This window comes from Hevea brasiliensis, chromosome 18, assembly GCF_030052815.1.
Source record: "Hevea brasiliensis isolate MT/VB/25A 57/8 chromosome 18, ASM3005281v1, whole genome shotgun sequence".
Taxonomy (NCBI): Eukaryota; Viridiplantae; Streptophyta; class Magnoliopsida; order Malpighiales; family Euphorbiaceae; genus Hevea; species Hevea brasiliensis.
This window is the reverse complement of record NC_079510.1, coordinates 47,884,819-47,901,315: the sequence shown is the minus strand read 5'-3', so window position 1 is coordinate 47,901,315 and position 16,497 is coordinate 47,884,819. Positions and strand designations below refer to the sequence as shown.

Below are 16,497 nucleotides of genomic sequence, written 5' to 3'. Positions count from 1 at the left end.
GAGGGATTTAAACTTGAGACAGAGGAGATGGATGGAGCTTCTGAAAGACTATGATTGCACCATCCAGTACCACCCTGGAAAGGCCAATGTTGTGGCAGATGCCTTGAGCAGAAAATCTTCTGGCAGTTTGGCGCACATTTCAGTAGAGAAGAGACCATTGATTCAGGAGGTACATGAGTTGATGGATCAAGGTTTAATCCTAGATCTTTCAGATGAGGGGGTATTGTTGGCTCACTTTTGGTGAGGCCGGACTTGAGGGCGAGTTAGAGTTTCGAGACCAACAACTGATGAAGATTATAGAAAGAGTACAACAAGGTGAAGGTGGTGAGTTTGGATTTGCCAATGATGGCGCCCTAGTGCAAGGTTCTAGGATATGTGTGCCCGATGTGGACAACCTCAGGAATGAAATCATGCGAGAGGCACACTATACACTGTACAGTGTCCACCCAGGTTCCACCAAGATGTACCATGATGTGAAAGATAGCTATTGGTGGAATGGCATGAAGAGAGACATAGCAGACTTTGTGTCCAAGTGCTTGACTTGTCAGAAGGTGAAGTTTGAACACCAGAGACCGTCAGGGAAGCTGCAAGAGCTCCCTATCCCAGAATGGAAGTGGGAAATGATCACTATGGATTTTGTGACTGGGTTGCCTCGTACCACGCGAGGATGTGATTCGAAATGGGTAATTGTAGACCGCTTGACCAAATCAGCTCACTTCTTACCTGTGAAGACTACATATTCTGTGGCACAGTATGCTCGGCTCTACATTCGAGAAATAGTCAGATTGCATGGAGTTTCGGCTTACATAATATCGGCGAGAGGGCTGATTCACTTCTCGGTTTTGGAGAAAGTTTCTGGAGGCACTTGGCACCTGATTGAACTTGATGCGGCTTTCCACCCTCGCAGACGGACGGTCGAAAGGACAATCCAAACACTGGAAGACATGCTTCGCATGAGTGTCTTGGATTTTGGAGGTCAATGGGATGAGCAGCTAGCTTTGGTGGAGTTTGCCTACAACAACAGTTACCACTCCAGCATAGGGATGGCACCCTATGAGGCATTATATGGAAGAAAGTGTAGGTCTCCTCTGTGTTGGGCGAGAAATGGGGAAGCGAAGGTGCATGATGTAGACCTAGTGCGATACACTTGAGGTAGTTCCTTTAATCGAGAGCAGCTTGACTTTCGATGGCGGAAGAGTTATGCGGACCCAGACGGAGGATGTGGAGTTTGCGATGGCGACTATGTATTCTGAAGGTTTCTCCAATGAAGGAGTCATGAGATTTGGAAAGAAGGGCAAGTTGGCACCTCGGTATATCGAACCTTTTGAGGTTCTTGATAGAGTTGGAGCGATTGCCTACATTGGAGCTACCACCCAACCTTTCTTACGTTCATCCCGTGTTTCACATCTCCATGCTCAGGAAATACATTCCAGATCCTTCTCATGTACTACAGCCGGATGTGATAGAGCTAAAAGAGAACTTGACATTTGAGGAGCAGCCTGTAGCTATAGTGGACTACCAAGTGAGGCAGCTGAGATCCAAACAGATCCCTATGGTTAAGGTTTTGTGGAGGAGTCAGTCAGTGGAAGAGTGCACCTGGGAGTCAGAACGGGACATGCGTAGCAAGTACCCTTATTTGTTCAATGTATAATCATGTGCTTTATTCTGCCTTGTGTAAAATTCGAGGACGAATTTTCTGTAAGGGGGAACACCCCAAAAATTTTAAATTTATGAGCATTTTTGGTATTTTTATTTTATTTAAATTTTAGGAATTTTTTTGAGATTTTTCGGACTTTAAAAATCGGGTTCGATTTTCGAAAAATATAAACTTTGATGATTTTTAAAAATTAATTTAAAGACCACGTGGCAAAACTAAAAATATATTTGGAGTCTACGTATTTTTCTGAGTTTTCTGGAATTTTTTCGAAATTTTTGGACCTCGTTTTCGGTCCCGAGGCAGAGTAAAAATTCAAAATTTTGTATATTGAATCGAACCGGCCGAATCGAACCGGACCGGATCGGACCGGTCGAATCGGACCGGTCTTCTTCTCTTTTTCTCCTCCCTCCCGCGCGCGTCGACCCTCTCCTCTTCTCTCTCTCTTTTCTCTCTCCTCCCTCCTCCCCTTGCCGCGCCGCCGCCTCCCCTGCGTCCCCACCTCGCCGGCGCCCCACCTCGGCCTTCCCCCACGGCCGGCCGCCGCCTGGAACGCCGGAAAACGGCCTTGGAACGGACGCGCAGCCCGCGCGCGACTTCTCGGCTTCCCGGCCAAAATCCGGCCGATCCGGCTACCAATTGGACCGGGTCTTGTGTCTAAAATCATCTACTCGACGAGACCTTTCCATAGACACCAAGAACGCCGAAATCCATCGAGCGGTTTGTCCGATTTTTGCTCTGGAAGATTTTAGCCCATTTCGACTTTTGGGCTAGATTTCTAGAAAACCGTGAATCCCACGAGAAAACCGAGGCTACCAGCACGCTCCACTCTTCGAGAGCTTCGCGGCGACATAAATTTCAAATTTTTCCGACATCGTTTTTCGGTGGGTCCCACGGAACTTCGCAGTGTTTTTCTGAGCATTTAATGAGCTTAGAAAATTCTGAAAAATTTATGTACTAACCCCCGTGTTATGGGCTTCCTGTAGGTATCCTCGATTCGCAAAAATTCGACAGTTGACCGGGTCTGCGAAATTCCGGCCAGACAGACCCGTTACCAGAAAAGTCTCCGAATTGGACCGAGGTTTTGGCTAGCCCCCCATTGTCAGACGTCCCGAGCGCGTTCCCGAAGTCAGAATTGGCAAAGGTAAACCCGAACCTTGTTTTTTCGTAATTTTCTAGTGCTTAAATAGGATTAAAAATCCATAAAATATTCGTGGTAGCTTAGAAAATTATGATTCTTTTTGCAATAGCTTAATAATATTGCTAAGGACCGCGGGGCAAAGTTATAGAATTTTTAGAGCTTATTTGGGTAGTTTTTGCAAAAATGGTCAATTATAGGGATTAAATTGAAATTTTACATGTTGTGATGGATGATTGAATTGGTGGGCCCAGGAGGGGCTGTGTGATGTGATTGAGTTGTGGACATATGGATTGTGAATATAGAAGTGTGTTTTGAGCCCTTTTTGCAGGTTGGGTAGGTCCTATGTATAGGGGAGACTCTGCCGGATTTTCTGCACGACTTAGGATGTATTGGTCTTTTTCTTTGTTTGTATTGAGTCAAATTTATTAAATGATTGTAATAAAATTGTCAGGTGAGCCGGGACAGCCTCCTTCCTCCGCCCAGCCGCCACAGTGATTGTCGTCAAGTCTGTGAGTAAAATATTAATTTTAATTGTAATTTCGATATTATTATATGTTCAGCATGCCCATGCATCACTTATATGCATATAATTATGTAGTTAAACTCTAGGCACTATTTATGTTGCATTGATAACTGTTAAAGTGCCATGAATGTTGTTGCGGTAATTTGGAGCAGTGTGCGTGCGTTGGCGTGCATGTGATGTGGTGTGGACTATGGGTAGGACGGGTAGTCACGACTTGAGTTCTTCGCTGGGACCCGATCCTTCGAGGGGTAGTCACGGCTTGAGTTCTTCGCTGGGACCCTCGATTTAGTTATTAAGTGGAAGTCCGAGCTGAGTTCTTCGGCACCAGTTGGATTTAAGAGAGTCGTATAGGGATCGGCTCCCATATATTATGACCGATGCTACGAGTGCGTGAGTGCTCCAAATTACCTTTTGATGCTATGATGTGAATTTATTCTTGATGTTGCATTTCATTCCACAGTTGCATTAGTTTGAGATAGTTCTGAGATTATGGTTAAAATTGATATTTTACTCTCGAGTCGAACGCTCACTCTGTTAAAAAATTTTTACAGCCACGGGAGGATATTTTTGAGATTAACTGCTTTCTCCTCGCAGTCAATTATTACTTGTATAAACTTGTTAAATCTTAGAATTTCCGCATGTGTTAGAAATGTTTATTTGATTTGGGTCTGTAAACTAAATTATTATTTTGGGACCTGTAAACTTAATATGCTATGCATGTTTGATGGATTGGATGAGGAAGCTGAGCTCCCATTTATTATTATGTTGATGAGTATGTGGAGGGTGAGCTGAGCTCCCCAATTGACTATATACTTTGTTTACAGGTCGGGTGAGTCGAAAACTCCCCGTTGGTAAGTCCATTTTATGGCCGGACTCTGTCCGTTTGTTTTCTTGATATTGGGCCCAAATGGGCCTTAGAGTTGGGTTAATGAACAGTTAGGCTTACCACGGGCCTCGGGGGCTTTAGGCTGGCCCAGGTCCTAGTGCCGGTCCGGCCCATAAGTTGGGTCGTGACACCAAGCATTATTTTCATTGTATTTAACTTTTTCCAATTTGACCTTAATTTTATTTTTTTACTAATTCATAATTTTATTTTGTAAAATTATTATTTTTTAAAAGTAATTTCGCATTTTGATTATTAGTTTTAATTTTTTATTAATTCTTATTTTGATTAACTTTTTATTTAGATTTTAATTGTGTAAAGAAAATGAAGATAAATTAAATAAGAAAAATGAAGAAAAAAAAATATTTAATTTATTTTGTGTTATATGGATAAGCAAGAGAAATACAATTTCTCTCTTAAAAGCAAAGACGAAAAATAATTATTATACCCTTATTTTTTATATATCTATTATATTATAAAAAGACATTTAAATATTTTAATATAAATAATACAAATTTCTTTATATTTTCTATCTCTATCAATTTAGTGAGAAATGAGTTGTGTTAATTATAAAAGAGTTGAGAAAATTATAACGGAGTTGAGAAATGAAATGTTTCCTTCTTCCTCCTTTCTCTTTTTTATTTAATGTCCAGACAAAAGAATTTAAAGATTAAAATTTTATTCAGTTCAATTATGTCATAAAATTTATTTCTTTTATAAATGAATTTCATAATAAAATTTATTTATAAATTAATTTCTTTATTTAATATATTTTATATTAAATATAAAATTCATTTCATAAAAAATAAATTTTATATTTAAAATAAATAAAATTAAAATTTTATTCAATTCAATTATGTCATAAAATTTATTTCTTTTATAAATGAATTTCATAATAAAATTTATTTATAAATTAATTTCTTTATTTAATATATTTTATATTAAATATAAAATTCATTTCATAAAAAATAAATTTTATGTTTAAAATAAATAAAATAATATATAATAAAAAAATAATTTTATCACTTAAAATATATATAATTTTAAATTTAAAATTAATTTATAAATTTTATCAATTTTAATAAAATTTAATTTAATTATAATAAATTTCATTAAATTAGTAATTAAAATTTTTAAATAAATTTTTATTTAAATCAAATATTAAAATTTTAAATTTACAAATGAATTTCACAAAATCTTATAGAATTCATTTATACTAAATACTCCCTAAATTTCTTTTCTTCTTTCCATCTGAATAAAATGGAAAAGAGAAATAGAGAAAGAAAATAAAGTGGCAAAATGGCAATTTCAATTTGATAACAAGAAAACCTGCTATTACAAGTCAAAATGACTTTTTTTGAAAATAATTTAAAATTGAGTTATATTATTTTGACAATTTGAAGTTAATCACTAAAATGAAATAATCCTAAAGTTTAGTACGACTATAGGCTATAAAGAAAATGAGAAGGAATTTACAATTCAACATAATCATCATCATCGTCATCATCGTCATCTGTCTCATTATTACAGTCGAGTTTAAAAGAGCTCGCAGACTTCATCAACTCTGTGAGTCCAGTGAGATCCTCCAGATAGGTAGGATGATTAATTGCTGGGAGCAGGAATTCTTTTCCTTTTTTTCGATATTCGGTTATCACCTGAAAAGCTCATTTGATCAGAACTTATAATTCAAACAAGAAAGAGAACCAAGGATCAAGTAAAATAATAATATAAGCCAAATCATCATGCACAGGTTGATTATATATATATAACATTTCTTACAACTTAAAGAAACACTGGCAAGATTAAAGAGGAACTGATTCAGTTTCCATAACAACTATCTCAAAATAAATAAATAAATAAATAAATAAATAAATAAATGAATGAAAGGAGGGTCATATGGAAAATGGTAATGACATCGATCTACCATCTAGTGAAACCTTCTCTTAAGAAGTCCTACTATATTGGACATGGATTCCCTCTTTATAAAACCTTTTTCTTCTCTATATCAACGGCAAGATCAATTTCTTATTCGGTATATATATATATATATATATATATGGTATACCAGACCAAATAAATTGCAAATTAAACTGCCACTTCACCACAGAAGTAGGCAGTTTGATATTTAATTCAATGTTAAAACAAAAATAAATGTCTCATCAGTTGTTTTTCATCAATATATATTGACCAAAGTTACTTTTGGAAAAATACATTTTCAGTTATATTTGGGTAGGAGGACAAAAAGAATATGTTGAACACCAGCATTAAGCGTCAAAACATGGAATATAGAAGAGATTTTTCTTCATTGACATCCCTCATAATATGTTCAATGAATAATTGATACACTCGCTTTCATGAACTTTCATTCCTGAATTTTTGGAACAAATTATTGTTACCACCAGAAATTTTAAGCTTCTAAACCTATTTATAGGACATTTACTCAAGATACCCTAGTTCAGACAATGTATCCATTCAGTAGCAATCAAATATGAAGTTCCAAAATTCCAGGGGATGGCATCAATGGAAAATCTATGATGGATTAAGCAGGCAAATGAAAGTAATTGCAAAATTTTTGCTTTAGCTATAACTTACAGTGCTGGAACAAGCAGTGCAACTCTCAGAAGCATGGCCTACAAGTGTCATTTGGGAAAATTGATGAAGTGAACCTCGAATCTGATGGGGTAGAATACCAAGGGGTTGGTCACCACCTCCACTGTTAGTGGAGTCTGCAATCACACCTGCAAAAATCCTGTATAGATATAGACGGAAACCACAAAGTGTGCTAAAATGAGAACTTGTTATCAACTCTTCACCATAATGACTAAAAATTGTTTCCAGTGACAATTAATCTACGATTACCCATTAGGATGGTGCAAGATGTCAACAAAAAGTTCAGCTGCAAGAGAAGAAGCAATAGGAGCAAGCCCTGGACGTGTAACGGTGCATTGCTGGTCCAAAGTGCGATTGGCAGTCGACTGAACACAGGGTAAATGAATTATTGCCAGACTTGACAAGGGGAAAAAAAAAGCTAAACTCTCAAATCCATTGCATTTCTAGTAAATTACATCAGTTGGTGCAACCACGTCATTGCAGAAGTAACAACCCAATCTCTCCCCTCCGCTATCAGCCAAAGCAAGGCTGTCCATATCACCAGATAAAGCAATTTCAGATTCAGCTTTTACGTCATTGGATGAGTTAAGAGGACCCGAGCCATGTCGCATAACCAGGAAACTATCAAACCCTAGAGCTGCAGTTATAGTAATCTGAGGAAAGATGGATGAAAACATAAAGGAAAATATCAATATGAAGCAAATTATGCTCAATCCAACTATGTGGTGTCAGGTAAAAACAGATCCTCCTAATCAATGTGGTCTAAGCTTGATGAAAGAACACAGTGCCAAAATCACAAGAATGGTACAAAATGAACCAATTGGAATAAGAAATGTAACCTTGTTAGCATTTGCACAAAGGAGGGCTGGAAGCCAACGGCTTTCTCTTGTATCAGTCAAGAGAAAAACTGCATCATGAGACTCAACCAACTCATGCAGACGTCTACAATCTTCAAGCACGCTCTCCTCTTCTTGGCTGCTCACTGGATGCCCAGGCATTGGTATTGCCATCACAACACCTTCTGCTTCCTGAGATAAGAAATATAAAACAGATGAACACAAGAAAAGTTCATCATTATCCACAACTGAGCCTTTCTTACTAGATTTAAAAGTTAAAAAAGCAATTACCACAGCAGGAAATATTTGCTTGAGGCTTTTAACAGCTGCCATGGCTTTAAAATCACCTCCATTGAGACAGTTGTCCAATGTATACAAGGACTGCCTTAATGGGTTAGACATTGCCACCCTGCCATTGTCAAGTAGCGTAATTTTCCGAACACCCCAAGCCTACAATGTACATAATCTTTGAGAACCCAGCATATGCAATACGAAGTTATGGATATAATCCTTTAAACACGTACCATAAGCATCCGGGCAACCTGGCATCCAAGTGTACCTGCTCCTAAGAGAAGACACTTGGTAGAAGATAACTCATCCAAGTTAAGTGAAGGCCAAGCACGCCATCTCATTAGTTTTAAATTCAAATCTGCTGCAGATATGGCCAACCTGAAAGATATATCTCAACAAGTTAAGACACAATGGGATCATACCACAGTGGACTAAGGAATGGCATCGCAGAAAACATACATTGCAGGATCCATAGATTTAGCAAGGTTAATAACCCTGGATATGTGTCTGCCTTTGTTAAGTTCCCATCCTACAGCATTAGGCACACACTGCAGATCTCTCCATCCTGTATATATATATTATTAACGAGCTAAAAGTCCAGTGCGGAAAGAAAGATAAAAGGTTTTAGGAAGTCAAAACCAACAAAAAGAACAGAGCTGTTACCCAATTTGTGACGCTCTACCTTGCGGAATTGTAATTACAGCTTCACCAACAAGGGACACCCCCAGGTCAGCAAAACCACGATTCTCTCTATAGCATAAAAAGTGGACAGTTTTGAGATTCCATCTTGAACAAATCAGTGCTAGGAAGTTGCGTAGAGGCCAACCAGGATTATTTGGAAGATGACACGGGTCATAAAAACCAAATAGCACCTGCTAAAAAAAAGCACAGTAGCTTTAAGAAGGTGTCTGTAATTATTTCTTTTGCTTATTAATCTCAATAGTTTGTTGTACCAAATTTACAAGAATAGACCTATCTATTGGCACAAGCTATTCCATTTCCAAAGAACAAGAAGATTTATAAAGATAGACCTTTCGCCCATCACCCTGGCAAGCTTCCCAGTCCTTTAGATGCCTAATAGTAGCATGGGAATTCGAAGCAATACAGACCAGAAAGAATGGCACACCTGCAGCAAATTTGTAAGATCAAGAAATGTAGGTTTTCCATTACACACACACACACACAATGACACAAAAACGAAGAAATAAAAAGGTAGAGTGAATGTAGATCATGTGAAGACATAAATCTAGGGATAAATTTACCAGCAGTTAAACTTGAGTTACGCCAACCATTACAAGCTACTGACACAGAATCTGCCTGCACATAAATAATATATTAACATCAACAACGTGATGGCCATATAAGTGAATATCTACAAAGTTTCCAACAGCAATTATATTTCAATCACCTCTTCTGAAGTAAACCATTGTGAAGCAGGCTTCAACTCAACAACTGTTACAGGAGGATCAAACACGAGGGCAGGGAAAGCAAACCAGTAATGGAAGCTCCATTTTTTCAGGTCTGCAAATGAGATAAGAAGGAACCTCAATAACACTGCACTGTCCTCCACAGCTTTTCCGGTGTGAATGTCTTCCCAAATCTAAATTATCCATCGAACATGAAATAACTTCTCAACATTTTTATCAAAAGCAATCAAAACCACACATCTCCCACTCAACAGTTCTAATAATCGGGACCTATTATAGCAAAATACCTTCTTCGCTTCCTCCTTGAGCAAGCTTTTCTTATCCAAGGCATGGTAGGCCTCCAATGTATTAGTGTTGTAAAGAATTCCAGGGACAGAGCATCTGTTCCTGTTGCCGAGAGAGATAGCTGGAACTGAGGATTGCTCACTTTCATCACAAGGCAGGGATTCCGAAAGAAGAGTCAAGTGGTTCGATACCTGAGAATGCGAACAAGGGGCATAGAAACCTGAAACAATTCATGATAAAAGCATTAGATACAAAATCCACCAGATAAATTGCAGTTTACGGAGCTTCATATTCAAAATTAAAAGATTAATTACAATGAACAAAGAGATTATTTGAATAATTAACTGATATAGAGAACACAAATTACAAAATTATATGTGCAAAGATGTGAATTGTACCGGTGATGGCGATAGGAGAATCGTCGATGCCGAACTTGTTGAGCTTCAAAGAAGACAACCTATGCCAGAAACCCTCATCTACGAAGCTCTGAAACGGCGAGAATTGGAGTATAGATCCACCACTCCGTTCTTGTTTAGCCATTGTTACTGGCTGCCAATCTTTCACAATTCCGATTTATCGATTTCTTCTTCTTCTTCTTCCTCACATAATATTTCAACTTAAAAAAAAAAAAGCGTATTTATTTATTTAGGCGTCGGCTTCGTGAAGGAGTTCAGTTGGATTGGCTTAAACGAAAGTGGTCAAATTAAGTAAAAGTCATCTGTAATTTAACATTTTGATTTGGTTCCGAACTTAGAAAGACTCATCCATAAATTTTAAAATTATCTTTTTTATCAAATAAAAAAAATTAATTATTTTAATAATTTTTTAAAAATATTAATAATGTCATTATTTTAAAAATAATATATTAATCGAATTTATTTATTTATTTACATTTAAAATAAAATTATAATTAATTAAAAATTTTATCATTAATAAAATTTTATAATATAATTATAAAAATATAAAAATACATATAAATTTATATTATTAAAATAATAAATTATTTATGTAATGTACAATTAAAATGACTAATGGTAAATAATCCGGACATGAAAACAGTATTTCCATAAAGTTCTTTCACAAGATCACTTTTTTTTTAGGTGGAGCTAATGCATAGCATCGTGTTGAGCATCATACTTTTATAGGCATTTTTATTTATATACAAAATTTCAAATTTATTCAAATAGAATACATTGTTCTATAGCCATCACCTACACGATACAAGAAAGGGTGATCGTTAAGAGTTTAATTAAGCTTATAATTAAGTTACAACACAACCATATGCTTACAACTACAAAGATGAAGCCACCTTCTTAATACTCAAGGTGGCAGCAACTTTGTCATTAATCACTCCTGCAAATATTACTTTGTATATAGCACCACAAGTCTTCCAAACTTTCGACACAAACTGATACAGTAACCACCATTTAGGAGTATGCCCATCACCACCAACAGCAACAAGATTTTGGCTCTTAAGAAGTCGAGCTGGAGGATTCAAAGAAAGTCACCCTCCTCCTCTTGTTTTGGAGTGTTGTTCTTGGTGAATATTCAGCTGAGATAGAACCTTTCTCCAGGACAGAATTCAAGGCCTGGTGAACAGAATTTGTGAGAAGCTGTGGTTCCTCAGCATCATCAACAGCATTCTTATTTCTGCAGCTAGTTAGAAAAATCACAACCTTTAGCCGGCATCCTAAGGTAGATATTTCTGCATCCACCATTTTCAATTGAAGGGAATCAACTACTTGTCTTATGTCAGACAGAAGCTCAGGTCGATAATCACAACATAGGAATGCTTTAAAAGACAAAGTTCCATCTCCTGCTCCATTGTCATATGTTTCAACTTTCACTTCATCATCATCCATTGGAATTAGAAGACCTTCACTGGCTTCTACTGCATTCTTTTTCAGTTCTTTCACTTGGTTAATAACTTCAGCAAGCAATGTGGCTTTGTCCATCTAGTAATAAAAGGAAAACAAACAAGAATTCAAGTCAAGATCAATGGGAGAATAAACATAAACAACTATCAAATTCCATAGGCTGATTAAAGAAAATATTTACATTAGTAATTATGGCTGCTGTCAATAGTATGCTTTATACTAATTAACACTGACATACCAGAAAGATATGTCTCCATATCAAAGCTACCTGCAAAAGTAATTTGGTTAATTAAGGAAAGAATGACCCAGCCAGGCATTATTGTTATTTCAAAAACTTTGCGTACAGGCTCCAAAAGTAGGACAGGTCCATCAAAATATTAAGACGAAATAGTCAAAAAAAGTTAATAACAAGTAGTAAAGATAACTGATGCGATTTTGTTTCTTTGTTAACACTTAAATATCAGCAGATGAAAATGACATGGAAATAAAACAACAAAAGAAGGACAATGCTTATGAAATAAAATCTTATATCCTACCCTAATATTGTCATGATTCAAAACATAAGGATTTAAAAATGTAGAGTAGTGGTTATTCTTAGTAGTGGTTATTCTTGCCCCACAGCCTGTTTCAGACTTGCTAATCCAACTATGAGAAGATAATCATATTTATCAGCCAACAAACCATGTCCAAAGCCATCACAAACACACACACACATATATATAAATAATAGACCTCATGGTGAGATTATTAACAAATCAGCTGACATAGTGCACCCACCACCCAATCAGAATTATCAGTCACCTACCACAGTTACATAAATACTTGTATTTTTTTTTTTGCAGGAATATATTAATATGGTGTCCTACCGACAATAGCTTTGACAATTTGAAATATTAATTTATTATCTGAATCATCATATGGGTTCACTTCTTGCTAACCAAGCACGAGATCTTCGATAGCATTTTTAGGTTGAACTTATAACAAAAGGTATGTTTGACTAAGCACAATGATTTCAGGAAAGCTCTTCCATGCCATGAATGAACAATTCTCTTCTTTTCCCTCAGCCAGATGCATATATTGCATCAAAACACAGCAGCCCTCTTGTTAGCTTTCATTGACAACTTTCAAGTTCATTTAAGCTGATCAATAATTGGAAACAAACAGCCTAACTCATTCAGCTACAACAATGAGGAATAACCAGCTGACTGAAGACACAAGAAAAATGGTGAAATGGCTACATTGTTTTACTCATAGTTGCCGGTGAATATATTTTCAAGTTAATAATGCACAATTTTGTTTCAAATTCACCAGAAAAATTCGCACCACATTTTAAGTTTTAAATTCAGGATATTTCATATTGATCGGAAAATTAAATATCCCCTAGTTGACTTTAATTACTCAAAAATCCAAATTTGACTCCACAAATTAACTTGATTAAGTTAATTTTGATTTCGAATATGAAGAAAAGTATAACATGAGACTTCTGAGGGTTGTGACTTGTGACCCATTAATACATATGTCTTTAAACATTCTAGGATGTGATGATACAGAGATGAAATGCCAATATGCCATGTATGGATTTGTTGAATTCATTAGAACAAGGTTCATAACACCTGTTAGGTTTATAAGAACACGAAATATTTTCAAGAGTTAAACTTGATCAATTGTGCAATTCAGGCTTATAAATTTTTAAGATTTACGGTTCAAGAATGACTTTTTATTAGCTATGCTTCCACCTAGCCTATTATATTCCTTCTGCAGTCTGTCAAAATGAAGTCAGATAGAATCCTGCCCCTTAAGTCTTCAGGTCTTATTAAATTCATATTCAATCATTAGATTCCAAATTTTTGCAGATTCTCACTTAAACAAAACATCAAGCACCTTTACTATAAATAGTTTCGAGAAATTGTTCAAAAAATAGGGGTATACCATAACAGCAATCGAACAGATAAGATAAATTGACTTGTAATGCTACTATGAAAAGCAATAAAAGCAAAACAAGAAAACGCATAATAACCTTTTCGGTGCAGGGAAAGAGACCGCGAAGAGTAGCAAGATGGGCGTTAATCCTCTCTCTCCTCCTCCTTTCTGCCTCACTATGGCTCTTCAGAGCCGCCAGAGCCTTGGCGTCAGACATCCCTTTCTTTCCGACTCTCGTAGCCGGTGCTTTTACGAGTTCTCCTTTCTCATTATCCAACACCAAAGACTGCGAGACCATCGACCCACCTCGCAAACCATTAAAACCTTCTAAACTACTCGGAAATGGATCCAACGTGTTAAAATAACCGTACCCAGATGAAGAGTTAGAGTTATAATAGTAGGCAACCATTGCAAAAAGAAATAGAAGAAGGATAGAGCCGGATATGTATATATGTGCTAGCTTGTTAGTTTCATGAGCGGAAAGCGGAATAACGTAGGCCTGGAGGACGAGTTGGGGGAGCGAACCAGAAGGAGAGCTTTTGAAGAGGGAAGTTTTGTTGTTTAACAGCCTTGTTAGTGATTCTTGAGGCTATGATCATGCCTTCCATACCGCAAAAAGGACAAATTTTGTGTTTAAGGGACATGGAGATAAGTCAGTGAGAAAACTTCCACATTTTCTTCTTGATAGACTGGGAGAGCATTCTTTTGTTTGATATGTGTGAGATTCTTTTGGAGAGTAGAACTATAGTTTAAGCCTTAAAGAAAAGAAAAGAGCAGTAGTTTTCCAAATATTGAATCCTTTCTGCTGGAGCTTCGACGGATCTTGGAGAAGAAAAGGACAAAGACTCAAAAGAAAATGGGATTCACAAGGAGAGAAAAATGGTTTGTTTGGAAGCAGAGAAGAAGCTTTGCGAGACTAGAACGACTTGCAGGGTACCGAGCAAAACACGAGCGTATATATAGACACTTTCTGAATTATTATTATTATTTTTTAATTACAGAAAAATAATTTAATTAACGAGTCAAAGAAATAAATTAATTGGCACAATTATTGGATATATAAATATATAAATATATAATAGATAAATACCTTTTTACTTATTTTAATAATAAATATATATATATATATTATTTTTTATCAACTATATTAATTACGGATCAGTTTTTTTTAAATATATTAATTAAATATGTAAGTAATTAAAATTTTAATCATTTATAAGTTTAAAATAATTTATAAATATTAAATAGTTAAGTAAAATACTTCTAATATTAATTTTTTATCTTAAAATTTTTAAATTTCAACTATTAAAATATTATTTTTTATAAAAATATTAGAAAAAAAATAAAACAATAATATATTAGAAAAATTGTCATATATGAGTTTTTTTACTAATAATGAAAAATAATATATTATTAATTAATTAATATTTAAAATGAAATTATAATCAAATAAAAATTTTATTTTTAATGTTTTATAATATAATTATAGAAATATAAAATATAAAAAAAGTACCATTATTGTATTTTAAAATTTTTTTCCTAGCTGGCCTTGCCTGTGTCTGCTTAGGTGGCTGGCTTTCTGCTGGCGCTTAAAAAAAATTAAAATTAAAAAAAAAAAAAAAAAGGGGGGCTTTTAGAGGCTTTGAAGTGGTTATCGGGTATGAATCACTCCACAGCAGACAGTGTTTGCTGCTTTTTTTTTTTTTTTTTTTTTTTTTTTTTTTTTTATCTAATCAGTAAAGAGGTCAATGCAACCTTTGTTATTTGGTGTGATTGATATAATATCTTCCATTGATATTTTTAATTATAATATTTTAAAAATAATAAAGTTTGTAATATAAATTTTTAATAATATTTTAAATATTTTTTTAAAAAAATTATATGTTTTTAGAGGGTTCAAATTAATATGAGATGAGTTTATTCATATTTAAATTGATTTTTGATATATAAATTTATACACTCTCTCTATATATATTTTTTAATTAATTTTTTAAATATTTTTATAAATATTTAATTTAATAATAAATTAAATTTATTCTTATATAAATCTAAATTTATATGAAATGCACATACATTTCTAAAACAACCCTTTATCTATTATTAAATTAATAGATCAAAAGTCAAACGTTTATTGTAAAGAATTATTTTTAAAGAAATATATCTTTATCAATTATCTAACCAAAACATTGCAAACATAACTAATATAACGAGAACTTTATTAATTTAAATAAAGCTAAATGAAAAAAAAATAATATCTTTATATTAATTATAAATTTTACCCAAAAACTTTTACTTTTATTAATTTAATTATAAATTTTTATATTATTTAATAATTTTAATATTTTATTAATTGTAGCAAACTTTCTATTAATAAAAAAAATATTGTAATTGAGTAATATATTTAATATTATTTTCTTTATTTTATTTTTATTTTATTTTTTATTATATTTTTAATTCAAATTTTTTCGTATTTTATTTCAAATTTAAGATTTAATAAATAAAAAATTTTAAATTTTTAAATATAAAATATTAATAAATAATATAGTCAAAATAAATCTAATTATAACTTCAAAACAATAAGTATTTGATTCAACAAATAATATTTTTATCTAATTTATTTGAGAATAATTATTAAATAATAAAAAAAATTTAAAATAAATAATTAATATTAATAACTTTGACAAATATTTAAATTATTTTTATTAATTAAATCATATAATTAATTCAAAGTAATTGGTGAAATTGAAGCTAACATAAAAATTTAGGACTAAATTGATAGAAATAAAGGAATTATAAAGGTTACATTTTTTTTTAATAATTTAGGATTTAATTAATAAATGAAATTTTTTTTATTTTGTTTATAATTTTTTTATTTAACTTATAATTATAATAAAGGATTTTAATATCATTGAATAAGTATTGAATTGAAAAGGTAAGCCTAATACATCATAAAAAAAAAAAAAAAAACACCATCCAATATGGGGTTTTTTACCGTAGGAGGGTAAGTTAAAAATAAAAATTACAAAAAATAGGTGCAGTATGAAAAATTT

At 33.8% G+C, this 16,497-nt stretch overlaps 2 protein-coding genes across 4 annotated transcripts; both read right to left on the bottom strand.

Moving 5' to 3' along the window:
• Positions 1–5,493: 5,493 nt before the first annotated feature.
• On the bottom strand, positions 5,494–10,316 carry LOC110642906 (ubiquitin-like modifier-activating enzyme atg7). 2 transcript variants are annotated; one of them, XM_021795098.2, is made up of 14 exons: positions 10,049–10,316; positions 9,653–9,870; positions 9,347–9,538; positions 9,201–9,255; positions 8,970–9,064; positions 8,621–8,813; positions 8,398–8,503; positions 8,172–8,316; positions 7,939–8,097; positions 7,651–7,839; positions 7,267–7,464; positions 7,061–7,176; positions 6,794–6,950; positions 5,494–5,856 (listed from the first exon to the last, which is right to left on the bottom strand). In XM_021795098.2, exons 1-14 carry the CDS (start codon positions 10,188–10,190, stop codon positions 5,674–5,676), a joined length of 2,148 nt encoding a protein of 715 aa, XP_021650790.2. In that variant the 5' UTR covers positions 10,191–10,316; the 3' UTR covers positions 5,494–5,673. The 2 variants fall into 2 exon arrangements, with proteins under 2 accessions (XP_021650790.2, XP_021650791.2); XM_021795099.2 differs by having other exon boundaries at positions 8,621–8,810; positions 10,049–10,315.
• A 458-nt stretch (positions 10,317–10,774) lies between these two features.
• On the bottom strand, positions 10,775–14,369 carry LOC110642900 (transcription factor bHLH30). 2 transcript variants are annotated; one of them, XM_021795093.2, is made up of 3 exons: positions 13,545–14,369; positions 11,766–11,795; positions 10,775–11,605 (listed from the first exon to the last, which is right to left on the bottom strand). In XM_021795093.2, the coding sequence occupies exons 1-3, from the start codon at positions 13,854–13,856 to the stop codon at positions 11,123–11,125; spliced, it is 825 nt and encodes a 274-aa protein (XP_021650785.2). In that variant the 5' UTR covers positions 13,857–14,369; the 3' UTR covers positions 10,775–11,122. The 2 variants fall into 2 exon arrangements, with proteins under 2 accessions (XP_021650785.2, XP_021650786.2); XM_021795094.2 differs by lacking the exon at positions 11,766–11,795.
• Between the last annotated feature and the right edge of the window lie 2,128 nt (positions 14,370–16,497).

Excerpts from the sequence above, each read along its gene's own strand:
- LOC110642906 (XM_021795098.2), bottom strand. The coding sequence starts at position 10,190 with ATGGCTAAACAAGAACGGAGTGGTGGATCTATACTCCAATTCTCGCCG. Across the intron at positions 7,840-7,938 it reads AGCAAATATTTCCTGCTGTG|GAAGCAGAAGGTGTTGTGAT; the intron begins GTAATTGCTTTT and ends TTCTTATCTCAG. Across the intron at positions 6,951-7,060 it reads ATCTTGCACCATCCTAATGG|GATTTTTGCAGGTGTGATTG; the intron begins GTAATCGTAGAT and ends ATATCTATACAG.
- LOC110642900 (XM_021795093.2), bottom strand. The coding sequence starts at position 13,856 with ATGGTTGCCTACTATTATAACTCTAACTCTTCATCTGGGTACGGTTAT. Across the intron at positions 11,796-13,544 it reads TCTTTCCCTGCACCGAAAAG|GTAGCTTTGATATGGAGACA; the intron begins GTTATTATGCGT and ends TTACTTTTGCAG. Across the intron at positions 11,606-11,765 it reads TATGGAGACATATCTTTCTG|ATGGACAAAGCCACATTGCT; the intron begins GTATGTCAGTGT and ends TTTTATTACTAG.